The sequence below is a fragment of the Notechis scutatus genome, chromosome 4, assembly GCF_049901735.1.
Source record: "Notechis scutatus isolate UNSWTSFEM ecotype Mainland chromosome 4, rNotScu1.2, whole genome shotgun sequence".
In the NCBI taxonomy this organism is placed as follows: Eukaryota; Metazoa; Chordata; class Lepidosauria; order Squamata; family Elapidae; genus Notechis; species Notechis scutatus.
In genome coordinates this window covers 8,518,676-8,538,308 of record NC_142012.1, presented here as the reverse complement: position 1 = coordinate 8,538,308, position 19,633 = coordinate 8,518,676, and the positions used below count along the sequence as shown (strand labels likewise).

Here is a 19,633-nt window from a genome sequence, read left to right as displayed (position 1 = left end):
CCTCTTTCCCTTCCCCACCCATTTATTTCCTCTCCTCTTCTCTTCCCCTTCCCCATCTATTTCCTTCCTCTCCTCTTCTCCTTCCCTTTCCCCATCCATTTACTTCCTCTCTTCTCCTCTTCCCCACCATCTTCCCCCCACCCATTTACTTCCTCTCCTCTCCATCCTCTCTCTCCTCCCCATCCTCTTCTCTTCCCTTTCCTTCCCATCCATTTACTTCCTCTCCTCTTCCCCATCCCTTTCCCCACCCATTTACTTCCTCTCCTCTTCTTTCCCTCCCCTTCCCCACCCATTTACTTCCTCTCCTCTCCTCTTTCCCTCCTCTTCTCTTCCCCTTCCCCATCTATTTCCTTCCCCTCTCTCCTCTTCCCTTTCCCCATTGATTTACTTCCTCTCCTCTCCTCTCCTCTTCCCCTGCCCCTTCCCCATCCATTTACTTCCTCTCCTCTCCTCTTTCCCTCCTCTTCTCTTCCCCTTCCCCATCCATTTACTTCCTCTCCTCTCCTCTGTTTTGCAATTGTGGGTATTAAGCGATTACTATCTGTATGCCAGTCAGCATACAGAAGCTCAAATCTAGAAATACCCAGCTAAATCTCCTGTGATTATTTGAAGTTTATCAGCACCTTGTTGATTTTTGATCATTTATTATTGATTATCAAGTTTCTGGAGAAAGCATGAAAGGAGTCATATGGTGTTTATACAGGTCCGGGTTTTCCCCCTTGCCTATACCATTGTTACATATTTATTTCCGTGAAGAATATTTTAAAAAACATATTAAGAAGCAAGATAGTCCTGCCCTCTGCAGAAATTGGAATAGATTTTATTGAATGCAAAGTTTGCCCTCTGGAGATGATCAACCTTACCTGTAGCTTTAGATAAGGTTTGCAAGAAACACACCCTGCTCTTTTAGTGAATACCCACAATGTTCCTTGTGAAACAAATGCATGAGAAAGTATAATAAACTATTTAGTGTGGACTTTCTCTCTCAGATCAAGTTCATTTCCTGGTGAATTCAGGGCTACATCTTTGTGGTTTTCTTGACAACACTATAGGAGTGGTTGGTCACATACTTGGCACAATTTTTCACTTGCTGCATTTGAGCAGATCAAACCTGTTTAGTATTTCAAGGTCAAGATCAGCCAGATATATAGACATAGCTGTATATTATATTGTGATACTTGCCTTAATTAATGCAGTGTTTGAATATCCAGAAAGTGGCAAGAGTGTCTAGTAAGTAATAAAACAGAATGAGAATGTTCTAACAAAGATACAGCCAGGTGGATCTTCTGGAAAATGTATGCCATAATTCTGGTTTCTCATCGTGAATATTCTGCTGCATCGGTAAAGTAGGGTCTTCTTAGAAGAAAGAAGAGAACATAATCCATAGATATATTAAAGAACATTGAGACTTTAAACAGTCTGGGAACAGAGTTCTTGAGTTTTTCAGTATGGAATTAGGAGCATGTTCAAAAACTTCATAGCCGTTGTTTTTGCACAGGTTCATGTTTTCCTAAGGAACCCACGAGGTAGAATCACACAACTCTGGTATTAACACAGATATCAATATTAACCAAAAATCAAGCTGTGTAATATCCCTCTCCTCTCCTTTCCGCTCTCCCTCTCCTTCTCCCTCTCCTCTCTCCCTCCCCTCTCCTCCTCTCTCTCTCTCCTCTCTCCCTCTTCTTCTCCCTCTCCTCTCTCCTCTCTCCTTCTCCCTCTCCTCCTCCCTCTCCTCTCTCCCTCCCCCCTCTCCTCTCTCTCTCTCCCTCTTCTCCCTCTCCCTCTCCTCTCTCTCTCTCCTCCTCTCCTCTCTCTCCTTTCCTCTCCCTCTCCTCTCTCTCTCTCCCCTCTCTCTCTCTTCTCTCTCCCCTCTCCCTCCTCTCCCCCTCCCTCTCTCTCTCCTCTCTCTCTCCCTCCTCCATTCCCCCTCCCCTCCTCTTCTCCTCTCCTTGATAACTTGAGGGAGAGATTGTGATAATATATGGAAGGTGAACACTTGACTTCTACCGCTAAAAGTTGTCACTTGCTCTTTCTGCACCGTGATGGCATCTTAGAGAATGTTCCTTTCTCCACCTCAGTTCATGGATCGTCTGAAGCTGCTCCTGATGCCCCTGAAGCACCAGCCTGACTTTATCTACCTGCGACACGTCCCCCTCCGCCGAGTCCACCTCTTCACCTTCCTTCAAGCATTGTGCTTGGCTCTCCTTTGGGTCTTGAAGTCTACAGTAGCTGCTATCATATTCCCTGTCATGGTAAGTAGAAATTTTCACACCGATATTCTTGTGCATCTTTTGGAACTATCAGATGTTGCGTCTTACCATTATCCTATCCAATATATTGACAGGAACTGGTAATTTTCTTTAAACTTTAGAATCAAAACCCATTAAGGATAATCTGGACAATCTAAGCTTGTTTGAGGCCTAAAATCAGTCTCCAAGATTTTGTTTACAGTGGCCCTCTCTTTTATGGGTTTCGTAAGGGACGCGGTGGCTCAGTGGCTAAGACGCTGAGCTCGTCGATCAGGAAGGTCAGCAGTTCAGTGGTTCGAATCCCTACCGCCGCCTAACGGAGTGAGCTCCCATTACTTGCCCCAGCTTCTGCCAAACCTAGCAGTTCGAAAGCACATAAACATGCAAGTAGAAAAATAGGGGCCACTTTGGTGGGAAGGTAACAGCATTCCGTGCACCTTTGGCATTTAGTCATGCCGGCCACATGACCACGGAGACGCCTTCGGACAGCGCTGGCTCTTCGGCTTTGTAATGGAGATGAGCACTGCCCCCTAGAGCCGGAAACGACTAGCACGTATGTGCGAGGGGAACCATTACCTTTCCCTTTACTGTCTATTTTCGTTATCTTGAACCTTAATGGCCTTCATACTCTTAACTAAATAAAGTAAATTTCGACATTGTTCTAAATCTTCTAGAATCACAGCTGATCATTTTGCTTTGATAACCACTGTCTTGTGCCCTTCTATGTCTCCTGTTTTCGGCTATGGATGCATTGCCTGTCTGGAGACTAGCCTTCCATTTTCCTAGTCATGTTCTCAGGTGCCTTTTCTCCAAAGTCACAAACTCTTCAAAAAGCTGGGCCCAGAAATCTCTCCCCTAAGCAATTCCTGCTGCGTTTTTCTTTCTTCTCCCTCGGCAAAAGGGAAGCAAAGCTGTGGCTCTTTGGAGGTGAGGTTGAGATGTTTAGCAGCAGAGAACAAATCAGCATCGAATAGGGGATTTATAAGGGGTCTTGAACCGGGTGTTGTGGTTTTAAACAGATCGATCTGTCCCCGTACTTGTATTTTTTAGTTAGGGGTCTTGAGGATGTACTCAGGATAATTTCGGAATCAGAACAGAGCTGGGAGGTACCTTGGAGGTCTTCTAGTCCAGCCTCTGCTCAAGCTGGAGAACCTATACCATTTCAGATAAGTGGCTGTCCAGTCTCTTCTTAAAAACCTCCATGGATGGAGCACCCACAACTTCTTGCAGCAGGCAGTTCCACTGGTGAATTGTCCTCACTGTGAGGAAGTTTCCTCTTAATTCCAGGTTGCTTCTCTCCTTGATTACTTTCCATCCACTGTTTCTTGTCCTGCCCTCCGGTGCTTCGGAAAATAAATTGACCGCTTCTTCTTTGTGGTAGTCTCTCAAATACTGGAATACTGCTACCATATCCCCTCCCCCTACTTTTCTGTAAACTAGCCAAGCCCAAATCCTACAACCGTTCTTCATCTGTTTTAGTCTCAAGGCCTTTAATTATCCTAGTTGCTCTTCTTTGCACTTTTTTCCCCCACAAGGTCTCAACATCTTTTCTGTAATGTGGTGACCAAAACTGGACACATTATTGCAGGTGTGGCCTTACCCAGGCTTTATAAAGCAGTACTATAGCTTTGATTCTGTGCCTCTGTTTATACAACCAAAGGATTGTATTGGCTTTTTTGGCTGCTGCCAAACGCAGCTGGCTCATATTCAAGTGATCGTCCACTAAGGACTCCAAGGTCTTTCTCACAGTTGCTATTTTTTCTCAGACAGGTAGTCCGTAACCTACAATCCTAATTGGGACAGAATTTTATTGAGGGTTTTGCAGCGTTAATTCAGCGCCAGAAAAATAAACACAGATGGCTGATGGCTTCATTTAACATCTTTATAAACATAAGCAGATTTTACAAACCAGTTGTAGATGTCTCCAACCTGGGGCAAACTCAAACGGAAACATGTTGCAAGTTCAGAGCAGAGCTTCAGTCTTCAACAAGCAAGCAAGTTAGTGTCATCTTCAATAGACAGACTCAGAGCTTCAACATAGCTGCAGAGTTGCAGAGCTTAATATAGCTTCACACCTAGGCCACTTTTAGTTTCAGTTTCCAAACTGTTCTCATTGGCTGATTTAGTTGCTATGCCTATTAATTGGCTGACCTTGTTATCAAGCTCTATTCCAGTTCATGAATATACTCTGACAAATTTTTATTCCTAAATAAGGGGTTTTTTAAGTGAATCACAATCGAGTTTATGACCTTTTTTGCCACAGTTATTAAGTAAACACATGCTAGATCAGGTGTGGCAAATAAAGTACAGGTAGCCTTCGACGTACGACCATAATTGAGCCCAAAATTAATGCCGTTAAGTGAGAATTTTGTTAAATGAGTTTCCCCCACTCCATTTTTATGTCCTTTCTTGACAGTTAAGTGAATCACTGCAGTTTTTAAGTTAATATCATGGTTGTTAAGTGAATCTGGCTTCCCCGTTGACTTTGCTTGTCAGGAGGTCACGAAAGGAGATCACATGACCCCAGGACACTGCAACTGTCATAAGTATGAGTCAGTTGCCAAGGGTCTGAATTTTGATCACACGACCAACAGTCGTAAGTGTGAAAAACAGTCATGAGTTACTGTAACTTTGGGCAATCGCTGACTGAACTGTTCTAAGTTGAGGACTACCTGTAGAAGCTTAGACGATTGAAGTTGAAAATACCTCCATGTCAATGAGGGAATGTTGAATTTTGTCTTGACAGATCCTCGCCCTCGTGGCGGTCAGGAAGGGGATGGATTATTTCTTCTCCCAGCATGACCTCAGTTTCCTTGACGACGTCATTCCAGAAAAAGACAAGAAGAAGAAAGAAGATGAAAAGAAGAAGAAGAAAAAGAAGGGCAGCCTAGACAGCGACAACGATGACGTAAGCATGCCTGCTCTTTTAAAATAAAAGGGGACAACTTTACCTTGACTAGTTTGTAAGAGCCGAGAAGGACCAGGACTGCGGGAAGCTGTGGAGATTCTCCGTCATCCGTCCCAAAGGGGCTTTTTTTTTTTTTCAAAAGACAACTGAACAACTTCTTGTTCGTTCTTTTGAAGACGTTTCTCTTCTCATCCAAGAAGCTTCTTCAGCTGTGACTGGATGATAGGGAATGGAAGGATTTATATTCCTTGCAGACAGCTGGTCATTTGCATCCTTTTAGAGGGTTGTTGAGGCCACTTGGAGATTTATCTGTGTCCTTGGGGTCACCTGAGTAGTGCAAATGGTTCTTGTCGTCTGCAATTTTTTTTTTTTCCTTTTGGAAATCTCTTCCTACTCCCACACCATTCAAAGGCTGTTCATCCCAAATTGTATAGCTAAAAGTCTGTGGAGATTCTCAGTCATCCAGGTCATGGTTGTTGCAAAGGTGCTTTTTCAGGAGGCAACTGGACTTTCTTGTTTTTTCCTTGAAGACATTTCGCTTCTCATCCAAGAAGCTTCCTCACCTCTGACTGGATGGTGGGGAATGGAAGGATTTATATTCCTTGCAGACAGCTGGTCATTGGCATCCTTTTAGAGGGTCGTTGAGGCCACTTGGAGGTTTATCTGTGTCCTCAGGGTCACCTGAGCAATGCTCCTGGTTCCTGTAGCCTGCAATTTTTGCCTCTGGAAATCCCTTCCTACTCCCCCACTATTCAAAAGGGTGTTCATCCCAAATTGCATTGCTAAAAGTCTGTGGAGATTCTCAGTCATATGGTTGTTCCCAACGGTGCTTTTTCAAGAGGCATCTGAACTTTCTTGTTTTCCTTTTGAAGATATTTTGCTTCTCATCCAAGGAGCTTCTTCAGCTCTAATAGGATGGTGGGGGAATTGGAAGGATTTATATTCCTTGCAGACAGTTGGCCATTTGCATCCTTTTAGAGCAGGGGTGTCAAACTCAAGGCTCGCGGGCCAGATCCGCCCCATGTGGTGCTTAGAGCTGGCCCATGGAGCCAGCCTGGAAACAGTGAAGGACCAGCCCGTGGTGCCTCTGGGCCAGTGAAAATGAAGCTAGATGTACTCAGTGTGTCTTGGGGAAATGCAAAACCCCACACTCCCCTCAGTCTTACCAAAACCGACAACAGGAAAGTCTCACTGAGCAACATAAATTTGGGCCTCCATTAATGGCCGTAAGTCGAGAACTACCTGAGTAGGAAATGCTAAAATTTCCGACGTGGAGAAGGGATCCTTTATTGGTCCTTAACTCTGGTCTGAAGCAAGGAAATGAAAATAAATGATGCGAAATAAGATCGTGAACAATTGAACTGTTTTCTTTGTAGTCTGACTGTCCCTTCACGGAAAACGTGCCCAGTATTAAAATCCCGATGGACATCATGGAACAGCAACCTTTCTTGAATGATGGGAAGCCTACTGAGAGTGAGTAGCACTGATTTCTTGCATGACTTCCTTTACCAAACTGAACAGGAGATGGATAGACATCCTTATATGTCTGCATGGCCATAAAATATCCATGTATATTTTTGTTTGTTTGTTTTTTTAAAAAATCTTGTTTTGTAGAGGTTGTTTTCCTCCTCTTTCTTTCTTTCTTTCTTTCTTTCTTTCTTTCTTTCTTTCTTTCTTTCTTTCTTTCTTTCTTTCTTTCTTTCTTTCTTTCTTTCTTTCTTTCTTTCTTTCTTTCTTTCTTTCTTTCTTTCTTTCTTTCTTTCTTTCTTTCTTTCTTTCTTTCTTTCTTTCTTTCTGAACCTGACCTGTGGAATTTTTGTTGACTTTCAAAGAATGTATTTGCTTTGAAGCACTTAGACATGTTGGGATGTTTGGCCTCTTCTCTCCCTCCCTCCCTGAGATTCTGGCTTTAGTTGCTTTGAGGCAGCTACTAAACGGGCAGTAACTAGTGCTTCCCTAGCTCGATTCTCTTTTAAACTTTCAAATCATCCAGCCTGTGGATTTGCAGGCTTTCTTTTCCCCTGGAGTTTTATACTTCTGCTATCTAATCTTCTCATTTGCGGCATATAGAAAACATTCTGTATGCAAAGAGGATCACTGATTATTTAGAAAATATCTTGATAATGGCAAATTAATACAGTTGATTAGAGCCTCTCTCTCTGGCCCCTTAGAAGTGTTTCAGCCCTCAGATTACCTGGTCCCTGTCTCTCAATTCTTCCTCTTTCTTTCTTTCTTTCTTTCTTTCTTTCTTTCTTTCTTTCTTTCTTTCTTTCTTTCTTTCTTTCTTTCCCACTCTCTTTTTCTTTCTTTCTTACTCTTTTTACTTCCTCCCTTCTCCTTTCTTCCTTCCTTTCTCTTTTTTCCTCCCTCCCTCCCACCCTCTTTTTTCTTTTTCTTTTTCTTTTTCTTCTTCTTTCTTTCTTTCTTTCTTTCTTTCTTTCTTTCTTTCTTTCTTTCTTTCTTTCTTTCTTTCTTTCTTTCTTTCTTTCTTTCTTTCTTTCTTTCTTTCCCACTCTCTTTTTCTTTCTTTCTTACTCTTTTTACTTCCTCCCTTCTCCTTTCTTCCTTCCTTTCTCTTTTTTTCTCCCTTCCTCCCTCTTTTCTCTTTTTCTTCTTTCTTTCTTTCTTTCTTTCTTTCTTTCTTTCTTTCTTTCTTTCTTTCTTTCTTTCTTTCTTTCTTTCTTTCTTACTTGCTGTTCTCATTTTCTTAGAATATCTTAAAGATCTGTTGCAGAGGTGTCTGCAAAACCTGGACTCAAAAGATGGCAGCCATAATGCACATAAAAAGACCTCTTGACTGCCAACTTGTCTTAATTCTGGGAAATAATATTTTTTTAAAATCTGGGGGCTGGCCCTTTGGTTTGAAGCATGTCATCTTTCTTCTGATTAAAATCATACTTCAAAATTTGAAAAGCCCAGTAGGGCAAGGAGCATGGAAGGGAAGGCAATGAGGTGCCGTAGTCTGTATATAAAGAGTTGTTTTACTACCATGTAATATTTGGTTTATTTCGAGAGAGCTTTTGTTAAAGTATATTAGGAACCAGCTGGATATTCGTGCTTCGCTACGGAACTATGTGATCAGGCTTAGTTTTGGGGGAAGAAAATAAGGAATGGGGGAAAAATTCTGCCTCTGCCTACCAGTATCCATTGGTATTCATCTGGCTAACGTCCTGTCAGTGTGTGTGTATGAGAGAGAGAATTGAGGGCTGTTTGGAAACTGAAGCAGTATTTGCTGTGTGAGCAAGAAGGAGACAGCAAGGAGCCTGGGCGTGGCTTAGCTCAACTGTTCTGTACTAAAACTGGTTGCTGCTGTGAAACTAAAACTGAAACTCCTCTGCTTGTGTTTTGCATTTGGAAGAGATTTATTTTCAGGTGGGGAGGGGGAGTAGAACTCCTCAGCATCAGAGCGTGTTAATAATAATATGGGAAATACGAATGCTCTGATGGTCATTTCGAAAAATCCTTTCTTAGTGAGCACCTAGAAACCAAGAGGAACATACACGCCAAATTTCAAGTTTGTAAGCTTTACAGTTCTGGAGATTTTGTGATGATGCAAGAGTGGTATTTCACTTTTATATATATAGATTAATTAATAACCAGACCAGAAAAAATAACAACATGTTTTATTTCAGTCATGTGAATTTCTTCATATAGAAAAGAAGGATTGGTCTTTCTAAATAAAATGTTCGTTTTTTCCCAATAACACAGAAGAAAAAGCAACATTCCTTGAACGGCATACATCATGCTGATCAAATTCCTCACTTCCATTCCTACATGCCAAGGTAAGTCTCTTTATGTCTTTCTAAATTTTATCCACACACACACACACACACACACACACAAACACACACACCCCTAATGAAAACACTAGGATAGCTGTTTCAAACGGCTTTCATCCAGAACGATGCCTTCAATAAATTAGGCGTAAACTTCACGGAATTTCTCACCGGCTTAAAATTTCTTGTGAGATTTATTGCGTTTGACAGGCAGTCCTCGACTTAACGACCACCATTGAGCCCAAAACATCCGTGGCTAAGCGAGACCGTTGTTAAGTGAGCTTTGCTCCATTTTACAGCCTTTCTTGCCACAGATGTTATGAGTGAATTGCTGCCATCGTTAAGTGAGCAGCACGGTCGGTCAGTGAATCTGGCTTCCCCCTGGACTTTGCTGGTCAGAAGGTCGCAAAAGTGGAGGGGGTCACACCTGACCCCGGGACACTGCAACCGTCATAAGTTCATGTCAGTTGCCCAATGTCTGGATTTTGATTCAGATGGGACTATGCAGATGCTGCAGTGGTTGTTGTAAGTGTGAAAAACGGTCATTAAGACACTTTTTTTCAGTGCTGTTGTAGTTTCAAACAGTCAATAAACGAATGGTTGTAAGTCGAGGACTATCTGTATTAATTCTTTCTTTTTTTGTTTGTTTGTTTAGAAAAATAGAGACAAATTAAGGCAGCTCTAGATCACACAAGGCCTTTGTTTTGAAGTGGCTTTCGGAAATGCTCTCCCGCAGCCTCCAAAAACCACTTGAATACGTGCTCCATTCCCACGTGTTTTTCGGACATTCGGAGGATGCATGAGAACACGGCCCTCTTGTGAGGCTTCCGGAGGTTCTGGAGTCTGCATGAGAGCGCACCCCATGGTCCCTTCAGCTCCCCAAAAATCATGCAAAACACAACCCTTGTTTCTCCATGATTTCCAGAGTCTCCGGAGAACACATAAGAACACCGCTCTCTTATTAGTCTGTAGAGGTTCTCCGTCATCCAGGTCATGGTTGTCCCCAAGGGTGGGCTTCAAAAAATATGAGCAACGGGTTCTCTGCCCGGTTGCTGGGTGGGCGTGGCCATGGTGGGCGTGGCCTAGTCAGCCTCCTGCACCATGACGGTGGGGGGCGTTTTTGCCCTCCACGGGCTCCGGAGGCTCTCTTGAAGCCAGGAATGGGCCTATTTGTGGCCTTCCTGAACTTCCGGGAGGCCTGTTTTTGGCCCTCCCCGAGCCTCTGCCCACGCCTGCACTTACCTGCATCCAAAATGGGCCGCGGGGGGACTCCTGGGAGGGGCAGGATGGGGTGGGATGCAAATTTTTAAACTACCAGTTCTGTGGGCGTGGCTAGATGGGTGTGGCCAAGTAGTCATGTGACTGGGTGGACATTTTTTTTCCCCCCTACTGGGCCTCAGGGAAGTCTCCTGGGAGCAAAAACAGGGTAGGGGGATGCTGCGTGGCCCCCTTGCAGCCCGTTTTTGCTCCCAGGAGGCTTTTCTGAGGATCAGTAGGCAAAAAATTATATATATACACCAATTATATATATGCTCCACACCACTAGCCAGGCAAACACCTGGGCACAAACAGACTCCCCCTGATACCTCCAGCTCAAACACACCCCAACCAGGCACCCAGATGAAACCTAGCTTCCTAACAAATGATAGCCGTCCATTTACTCGGAGCCAAGCTGCACTAAAAGCCTCCAATAAAGGAACACAATGTTGCCAGCCAATCAAGACACACACACACACACACACACAAAAGCCACAAAACAGACAGAAGATATTAGAAACACCAATCAAGCAGAACACAGCAAACTCCAAGATCAATAAACACAGACCAAGACTCCCAACCAATCAGGATGAAGAAAAAACCATTCTGGCACAGCAGTAGGCTAAGCCCCAAATTTAAAACTGAAACAACTGTAAAAGTCTGACTCACAGACGAACACAATACAGAAGCCTGATGATGGCAGATGAGATTCTGCCGAAACGTTGCTACAACTTTAAAAGCACAAGTATAATGACGTGGGAAAATACCCGAACAAAGCTGAATACCATACATACATACATACATACATACATACATACATACATACACACATACAATTTGTTTTCTTATGTTTTCGCGGGTATTTGTTTTCGCGGGAATTTATATGTATGGTATTTAGGTTTCTTCAGGTATTTTCCCACGTTTTAATAGTTGTGCTTTTATTATAGCGACATTTCGGCAGAATATCATCTGCCATCCTCAGGCTTGTGTATTGGGTTCTTTTTAACCTTGTGTGTCAGGCTTGGCAATCCAATACACAAGTCTGAGGATGGCAGATGAGATTCTGCCAAAATGTCGCTATAATAAAAGTATAAATATTAAGACATGGGAAAATACCCGAAGAAACCTACATACCATACATACATACATATAAAATTTATGTATGTACGTATGTGTTTGTTTGTTTATTTATTTATTTACCTACCTACCTACCTACCTACCTACTGGACCTGATCGGTGAGGGGGAAAAAGGAAATACCTTGAACTTCGGAGTGAACTGGTTCACTGCCAGCTGATCTTTGGAGCTACCGGTTTGCTCGAACTGTGGGCTGAACTGTGCAGAGTCTTATCTAGGGGCTCTCCTGAACCCCTGCGAACCCCTCCAGCATCCCACCACTGGTTGTCCCTAAGGTGCTTTTTCAGGAGGCAACGGGACTTTCTTGGTTTTTTTTCCGAAGATGTTTCGCTTCTCATCTTGAATCATCTTGGATGAGAAGCAAAATGTCTTGAAAGAAAGAAAAAAAGAAAGAAAGAAAGAAAGAAAGAAAGAAAGAAAGAAAGAAAGAAAGAAAGAAAGAAAGAAAGAAAGAAAATCCAGTTGCCTCCTGAAAAAGCACTTCTCTTAGGTGACCTCCAAAGGGTCCAAAGGCTATGCAAGACCTCATCTCCTTCTCACATGGTCTCCACAGCCTCACCAGAACAAGGTGGGCTTTCAAGGAGAGTTGTCAGGTGTTGGCCAACGCCGGTGGGTCACCCAAAACATCACGTCACGCGTGTCCTAGGTGTTCCCCATCACTGGCTCCCAGAGTCCTATTGTGCTGCCTTTCACGGAGGTGTATAATCTCTTAATGACAATTGTGTGGTTTTTCTTTCTAGGCCTCTGAAAAATCCTGACGGATGTTGTGCCTCAGATTAGAATAGAGCTCAGCCCTGAAGACCATGCCTACTTTCGGAATAGCAAGGGAACAGAACACACTTTTCTTTCACAACTGAGTCTTCATCCTTTATGGCAGGAGCTTTCCTCAAAAACCTGGGACACTTTAAGACTTGTGGACTTCAACTCCCAGAGTTGAAGTCCACAAGTCTTAAAAAGTGGCCAGGTTTGGGGGAAGACCACTCCTGCTTTATTGAACTGGATTTTCTTTGTTGTCTTCTCTAGTCGATTGTTCAGTTGCTGTTATCTATCTAGATTTTTTTTAAAAAAAAACCTACATGTATCCCTTTTCCTTTAGATTTTATTCTGTTTCTTCCTTGCTTCAATCCATTCTGTGTTTTTCATCGCAAATGATTTCTCTTCCCTTTCATTTCTGACCAATTTTTCTTTTCCCTGCCTTTTCAATATGTGCGCCTCCTCTGTTGCTTTTCAGAAGTGGGTGCAAGTATTAAGGATATATTATTGCAACGTGGTTTGCTGTCTGAAAAAAACAGACCGTTTCCCATCCTTCTGCTCTTTGGGGGCATTTGTTGATATTAAGATTTTTGGGTTTTGGGTTTTTTTAAAAAAATCTTTCTTTCTCTCTAAGCAGAACAAAACTGACTTTCAGGCAAATTCCTGATAATTCTCGATTCCTGCAAAAAAAAAAAAAAATGCTGCTATCTTATAACATGCTCTTAATGTCACCTCTGCTTCTGTGTTTTGGTGCAAAGCAATCGAAAAGATGCACGCCCACACAGATGCATTTCTTTTTCCCCCCGCCATTACTACGTGACATTTGTATAACCCGCTCCTATGCAACTTTTATTCTGTAACACTGAAATGGATTCTTAAGCTGTCGGCTGTGTTGACAAAGTGTTATCTGTTTTAAATTATGGGGGGGGCCTAATCTGTAACATTTTCTGGGGTAGGGAGGGGTGGGGTGAGAATGGTCGATTTTTAAACATTTTTTTAAAACTTAGTGTAAAAAAAAAATGACTTTTTTTTTCCTGCAGCAGGAAATATTAGTTTTGAGTAGTTCTACCTCTCGTTTCTAGATTTGGGCCTTTTCTTTTAAAAAAATAAATAAAAATAAAATAAAGAAAATGTTTTAATAATAGTAGTAGTAATAATAATAATAATAATAATAATTGAATAATATATTATATAATGTGATTTTTACAAAAAGAACAAAAAAAAACCACACCAAAAATACAAGCTCAAGGGTATAAGACCTGTGTTTTTTCAAATTTGGCGACTTTAAGAGGTATGGATTTCAACTCCCAGAATTCCATGCAGGCTGGGGAATTCTGGGACTTGAAGTCCCCGCATTGTAAAGTGGCTGAGTTTGAAAAAGAGGGCTAAATAGCATAGAACTTAAATCAGCTGTATCAATACTTTTGTTAATCGTCTTTCTTTTCTTTCCATTTCTTCTTTCCTTTTAACCATCAGGATGCTTGTTCAAAATACTCAATTTTTCCCCCCCCCAACTGGTATCTGTTCAAAAGCGAGTGGAACAATCTGCCGAGCCCCTTTCCTGTTTCTGCAGTGCCTGTCTTGGTTGCACAGAGATTTTTTTACACACACCCAGGGGCGGGATTGAAAAATCCCAGCAACCGGTTCGCTGCCCAGCTCCCACAACTTCCAAAGGCAACTTCTATTCCAAGGATTGATTGCTCTCACCATCAGAATTTTTTCCCTTATTTCTAGGTTGAATCTCTCCTTGATCAATTTCCATCCATTATTCCTTTAGCCTGGCCTTCGGGGGCTTTGGGAAATAGCTTAACCCCCACCCACCCCATGGCAGCCCCTCAAATATTGGAAGACTGCTATCCTGTCTCCCCTGGTCCTTCTCATCACTAGACTAGCCAAGCCCAGTTCCTGCAACCGTTCTTCATATGTTTTAGCCTCCAGTCCCCTCATAATCCTGGTTGCTCTTCTCTGGACTCATTCTAGAGTCTCAACATCTTTTTCATAGAGTGGTGACCAAATCTGGATGCAGTACTCTAGGTGTGGTCTTACTAAGGCTTTATAGAATGGTATTAGTACCTCCCTTGATCTTGATTGTATCCCTCTGCTCTGTTAATGCAGTTTAGGAGAGCATTGGCTTTTTTGGCTGCCACTGCACACCGCTGGCTCATATTTAGCTGGGGGATTCTGGGAGGTGAGGTTCTTAAAAGTTCCTAAGGTTGAAAAACTCCCCTCTAATTCCTATGACAGAATTAGAATGGAAGAAGTAAAATAATCAGAAACTGGTTTAATGGCCTGCAGGGAAATTAAAGATGTCAAACTAGAATCCAAACAAATTCCTTCTGGCGGGGATAACTTCCATGGAATCATCTTAGGTGAGTTTTCAGGTAATGGGAGACATTTGGTACCTCAGTGAGGTACCAAACCATGGCTTGGGAGGGTGATTTGGGCTCCGCAAATTGTGAGAACCCAGCTATTGTAAGTTGTAAAGTGGTCTACGGCTTAGTGCATGGATGTAAATAGTAAGGTGCTTACAGGTTGTGGTTTAGTCAAATCACGGTTACATGAATAATGGCTTTGTATGAATGCGGTGATAACAACCCACAAATACTTAGGAATTGGAGCTTTGAAGTAGGGGACCTTTTGGCATAGGAACAATATTAGGGGGAAAATGGGGGAAAATGGCATCGGAAAAAAATGGCAATATTAGGAAAAAAAGATTGCTTTTTATCGGTTCAGCAGAATTTAGGATTGTATCAATTCAGCTTATTGTCACTGCCAGCAAATTGGTATTTGAATCAAGGTACAATTGCTAAGTCGCTGGATTAAATTTCTAATGTGTGAGAGAACAAATTCTGGTAGCTATTCACCCAATTGGGCTTTGGAAAATCCATCCTTCAGTGGCATGGCCATTAAATGAGGCATCAGGTGACACCCCTACACACCTGATTTTACTGCCTTGTTGGCTAAAGTCATTAAGTGAGACATCCCATGATCCTTTCTTGTGACCTTCCCTGCTGGGTTCTTGTTATAAAAATAATTCAGTAAAGGAAATACGCAGACAAACCACAGGCAATAAATCTTACTTTGAGATCAGATGTTTATTTCATGAGCAATTTGGAACATGAAAAAGCCATCATAACACAACTTAGCCCATTGCAATGAGGTCCAGAGACAGTTGCTAACTCCAGAAAGGATAGCTACTATCAGTGGCCCTGATTTGAGATTTACCCCCTTCTTTTACCCCCTTCTTCTTCTGAAGCCCACCCAGTGGTATGTAATCTTACTGGACATACTTCCCTGTTCCCTCATACAGTCCATCACTTAATACCCACTTGTAGGTAGATGCCAACTCGCTTACCAGCTGCTACTTTCAGTCCCCCTTTTTTTCAATGACCCAGACATTCCTGATCCAAAACAGTTCTACTTTTGATTGTCCAGCAAATGTATGCTTTTTGAAGAAGTAGCAAATAGCAAACACATTGCTATGCCTGCAAATTCAGCTAGCAGATTGCAAATATTTCGCCATGCTTGTGAAATCACCTCAGCCGGCGTTGTTATATATTGTTAATTTGAGGCCTTCAATTAAGCTGAGGCCTACACCAACTTTAGGGCCTCGTTGTCCTTTTCTCACAGTTCCCCTTGGACTTTAGCCATCAGGAGATGGCTAGGAAAGTCGCAATTGGTAGTCGTGTGAACATGGGACACTGCGACCGTCATAAACGAGTGATCACGTGATTACCAAAGGCCCACATCATGATCACGTGACCATGGGGGACACTGGCACGACCATGGGTGCAAAAGACCAGTGCGCAAGCTGTTGTAACTTCGAACAGCCGCTAAACAAAATGGTCATAAGTTCAAAGACTTGCCGTACTTTTATTACCTGGCTATACCTCGGAGCACCCTGCTGCTAAAATTAAACGTTGAGAAGCACAAAAGGAAGGAAGTGTAGAATTTTGGAAAGGAGCCGTGATGTTTTTCAGCAGTAATGTAAAAACTGTGTGCTTTTGCAAAACGTCCCCAAATGTGCGCAGAGGCAAATTAACTTGTGGAAGTCTTCAATCTTCCTCTCCTAAATTATAGGAAATGCACTTGAATTCCCTTTGGCAACTAATGCTCATTGAACAAAACTTGTGTTGTTATTGTTATTTTTGCACTAAGTCTGGCATTGTTGACAGCAAGAAGAATAAAAACCCTTTGTTGGGTTCTTCTTCCCAGGGGTCTCCAACCTTGGCAACTTTAAGCCTGGTGGACTTCAACTCCCAGAATTCCCCAGCCAGCAAAGCTGCTTCTTACTGTTTAAATTTGGGGAAAGGAAATAGAGACAGAGAAGTGTCTCATTTTATGAGTTCCGGGTACTAGGAGCACTTAAACTGCACAATTTTATTTTATTTATTTTGTGTTTAAATGGCTGGCCGCATTGACCTTGCACTTAAAATGGTCTTTTTAAGGCCCGTTGAATTGGCACGGCGTCCTGCCACAAAAGGAAGCACAGTTAGTCCTCAAACTGTCAATCCCAATTGAGCCGAAAAATTTCTGTCGCTAAGCGAGACGGTTCATCAGTAAAGTTTGGTCCCATTTTTAACCTGCCACCGTTGTTCAGAAAATCACTGCCGTTGAGAAGCTAGTAACACGATTGTGTTAAGTGACCTCTGGCTTCCCCACTGACTCTGCTTTGTCACCAAAAGGTCGCAAAAGGGGATCGCCCTGCAGCCGTCATAAATACGAACCGGTTGGCAAGCATCTGAATTTTGATCACATGGCCATGGGGATGCTAAAACGGTTGTAAGTGTGAAAAACCGGTCATAAGTCACTTGGTTCACAAGTCACTTTGCCGCTGTCACTAGGAAGGGTCATTAAACAAACGGTTGTAAGTGGAGGACTACCTGTATTCTTGTCTATGGAGATCCTCAGTCATCCAGGGTTGTCCCAAAGGTGTGCAAAGTGTGTGCACGCACGCAAAGTGCGCCCACCAAGCCACGGCCACCGAAGTGGTGGTTAAAACTTTTTGAATCCCAAGCACTGGATAGGATTACTATTGGCCGCTTGCAGTGCTTGGAATTAAAAAAAAATTTTTTTGAGGGGGGAGTGAGGAGCCAATGAACAAATCCCAAACCAGTTGCAATGTTCAGATCATTGTTTCCCAACCTTGGCAACTCTAAGATGTGTGGACTTCAACTCCCAGAATTCCCCAGCCAGCTTGGCTGGCTGGGGAATTCTGGGAGTTGAAATCCACACATCTTAAGAGTTGCTAAGGTTGAGATATATTGGTTTAGACAGCCTCAACCATTTCAGATGTTGCAGGCTATATTATGGGTGAAATGTTTTCCCTGCAGGATTGCTAAACTGACCTTGCAACCCTTAGAAATGTCTTTTATCCCATGCAGTCAAGAAAGGTACGTAAAGGTACATGATCTTAATATCAGGTGCAATCAACCAGAGCCACTCGTAAACAGCCAAAGTCAGAAACTTTATTGTTTAACACCTATGTTGCGAGAATCTCCCCAGACAGCTTGCTTGCCTTCTCCTGGGAATGACCAGATAAGGCTTTATGGAAATTGGGAGGGGAAGTCAAGCTTATTGCCCCTTGCGGCTGCGCAAGGACTCCAAGCTAGAACCTTGCTTGACTCCTCCTTCCAGCCAAGCTAACAGTTTTCCAACAAATAAGGAAAACATGGAAACCAGGCTATTGCCAATCTCCAAAGAGGATATATAGCTTCATGTAATTTTTTTTTAGGACTACAAGTAGTCCTCAACGTACTACCACCATGGAGCCCAACGTTTCTGTTGCTGTCCAAGACCGTTGTTAAGTGAATTTTGTCCCTTTTCACAGACTTTCTCGCCACAGTTGTGGTGAGTAACACAGCTGTGAAGTAAATATTCCCTGCTGTTGCTTGTCAGAAGGTCACAAAAATGATCACATAACCCCGGGACATGTCATAAATATGAGTCAGTTGCCAAGCATCTGAATTTTGATTAGGTGACCGTGGGAATGCTGCAATGGTTATAAATGTCCTAAGTCCATTATTTAGTGCCATTGTAACATCAAATGGTAACTCATTGAACTATTGTAAGTTGAGAACTACCTGTCATAGAATGAGGTCCTCATTCAAATGATCCAGGGCTGGGGTCTCCAAACATAGCTGACTGGAGAATTCTGGGAGTTGAAGCCCACAAGCCTTAAAGTTGCCAAGTTTGGAGACCTCTGATCCAGGCGAAAGGCACAATGCCTTTCACCATAGAGAGGGCAGGAATTGAGTGGCCTCCTTCTGCATCTATAGAACATGCCAAGCACTCAACAGCTGGAGCAATGCCATTCCTGGCCCTCTCTATGGTAAAAGACATGATTGGGCTTCATTTTTTTTTTAGCAAAGTGTTCTCTGCCTGGTTGCTGGGTGGGTGTGGCCATGGTGGGCATGGCCTAGTCGGCCTCCTGCACCACAGTGTGTGGGGGGGTGTTTTCGCCCTCCCCAGACTCCGGAGGCTTTCCTTGAGCCTCTGGGAGGGCGAAAAACAGCCTCCCCGGGCTCCGTAGGCTCTCTGGAGGCTGGAGACATGCCTGTTCCTTCCAGAGCCTCCGGGAGGCCTGTGTTTTGCCCTCCCTGAGTCTCCGTACAGGCCCGAACTGGTGCAAACTGGTAGCAGCCAACCCCTGGACAACTTTCGGGTTCTGTAACAACCTCCATGAATTGCAAGGCAGGGAAGGAGGCAGAGAAGGAAGAGGTTAGGTCCATCCAGCTTAGCACAACTTCACAGCCAAACTCTACCAAGTATATTTCTGCTCAGGGCTAACATGGAGTCAACTTTTAAAGAGCCAGAGATAATTTTTGTCACAATGTGAAGCTCCTGTCCACCTATCTCTGTCTCCCTCTCCTCTCTCTCTTTTTTTCTCTCACCCTCCTTTACACAACTGCATAGATGTTTTTTCCGCAAATTGAAATGCACTTTCAGATAACTTTGTACTGTTGTTTGGGGTAGTTATTTTGTTGTTATTTGTTATTGTTTGTTGACTTTAAAAACGATTTAAAAGTCTGTATTTGCTTTGGAGGAGTGACTGATGAGGAAAAGAAAAAAGAAAAACACAGCCACTTTATTTAAAAATGAAGATTGAGACGATGGAACAAATAGGAAACTGGGGGAAAGGAAACTCTCAGAGGACGCCATGGTTTCTGTCAATAATACTATAAGAACTAAAACCGTGAAATTCCATATTATATATAACACGTGATTTTACACTTTTATGAGGCTTTCTATTGTGACTTTTATGGAATCAAGAAATGAAGAAGATGAGATATTTTAGCATTTCTATTTTTCGAAATTACATGTATACTGAAAATAAAGTAATTTTATGCATTTTTCGGTCTCTGGCATTTTTGTATGTTGGATGGTCATCTAATATAACTTGGATGTGTGTCAAAAGATCAGATCTACATGTGAAGATCCAATTAAAACGATTTATTGCTACTCATGTCTATGCACAGGACTATTGTCAACTAATAGCACCTGTTTGGAGTTTTATATGGTGAGCAGAATTCCAAAACGTTTGTTCACTTGTGAG

At 42.7% G+C, this 19,633-nt stretch overlaps 1 protein-coding gene across 5 annotated transcripts in view; it reads left to right on the top strand.

Moving 5' to 3' along the window:
• Positions 1–19,428, top strand: part of SLC4A4 (solute carrier family 4 member 4) — a 200,505-nt gene extending 181,077 nt beyond the window's left edge. For all 5 annotated transcript variants that reach the window (XM_087962725.1, XM_087962723.1, XM_087962727.1 and 2 more), the window contains 5 exons: positions 2,079–2,252; positions 4,996–5,157; positions 6,534–6,630; positions 8,866–8,939; positions 12,066–19,428. In XM_087962725.1, the coding sequence (XP_087818851.1) occupies positions 2,079–2,252; positions 4,996–5,157; positions 6,534–6,630; positions 8,866–8,906 (474 nt within the window). In that variant the 3' untranslated portion in view covers positions 8,907–8,939; positions 12,066–19,428. The remainder of the gene's footprint in view (positions 1–2,078; positions 2,253–4,995; positions 5,158–6,533; positions 6,631–8,865; positions 8,940–12,065) is intronic.
• Positions 19,429–19,633: the final 205 nt, after the last annotated feature.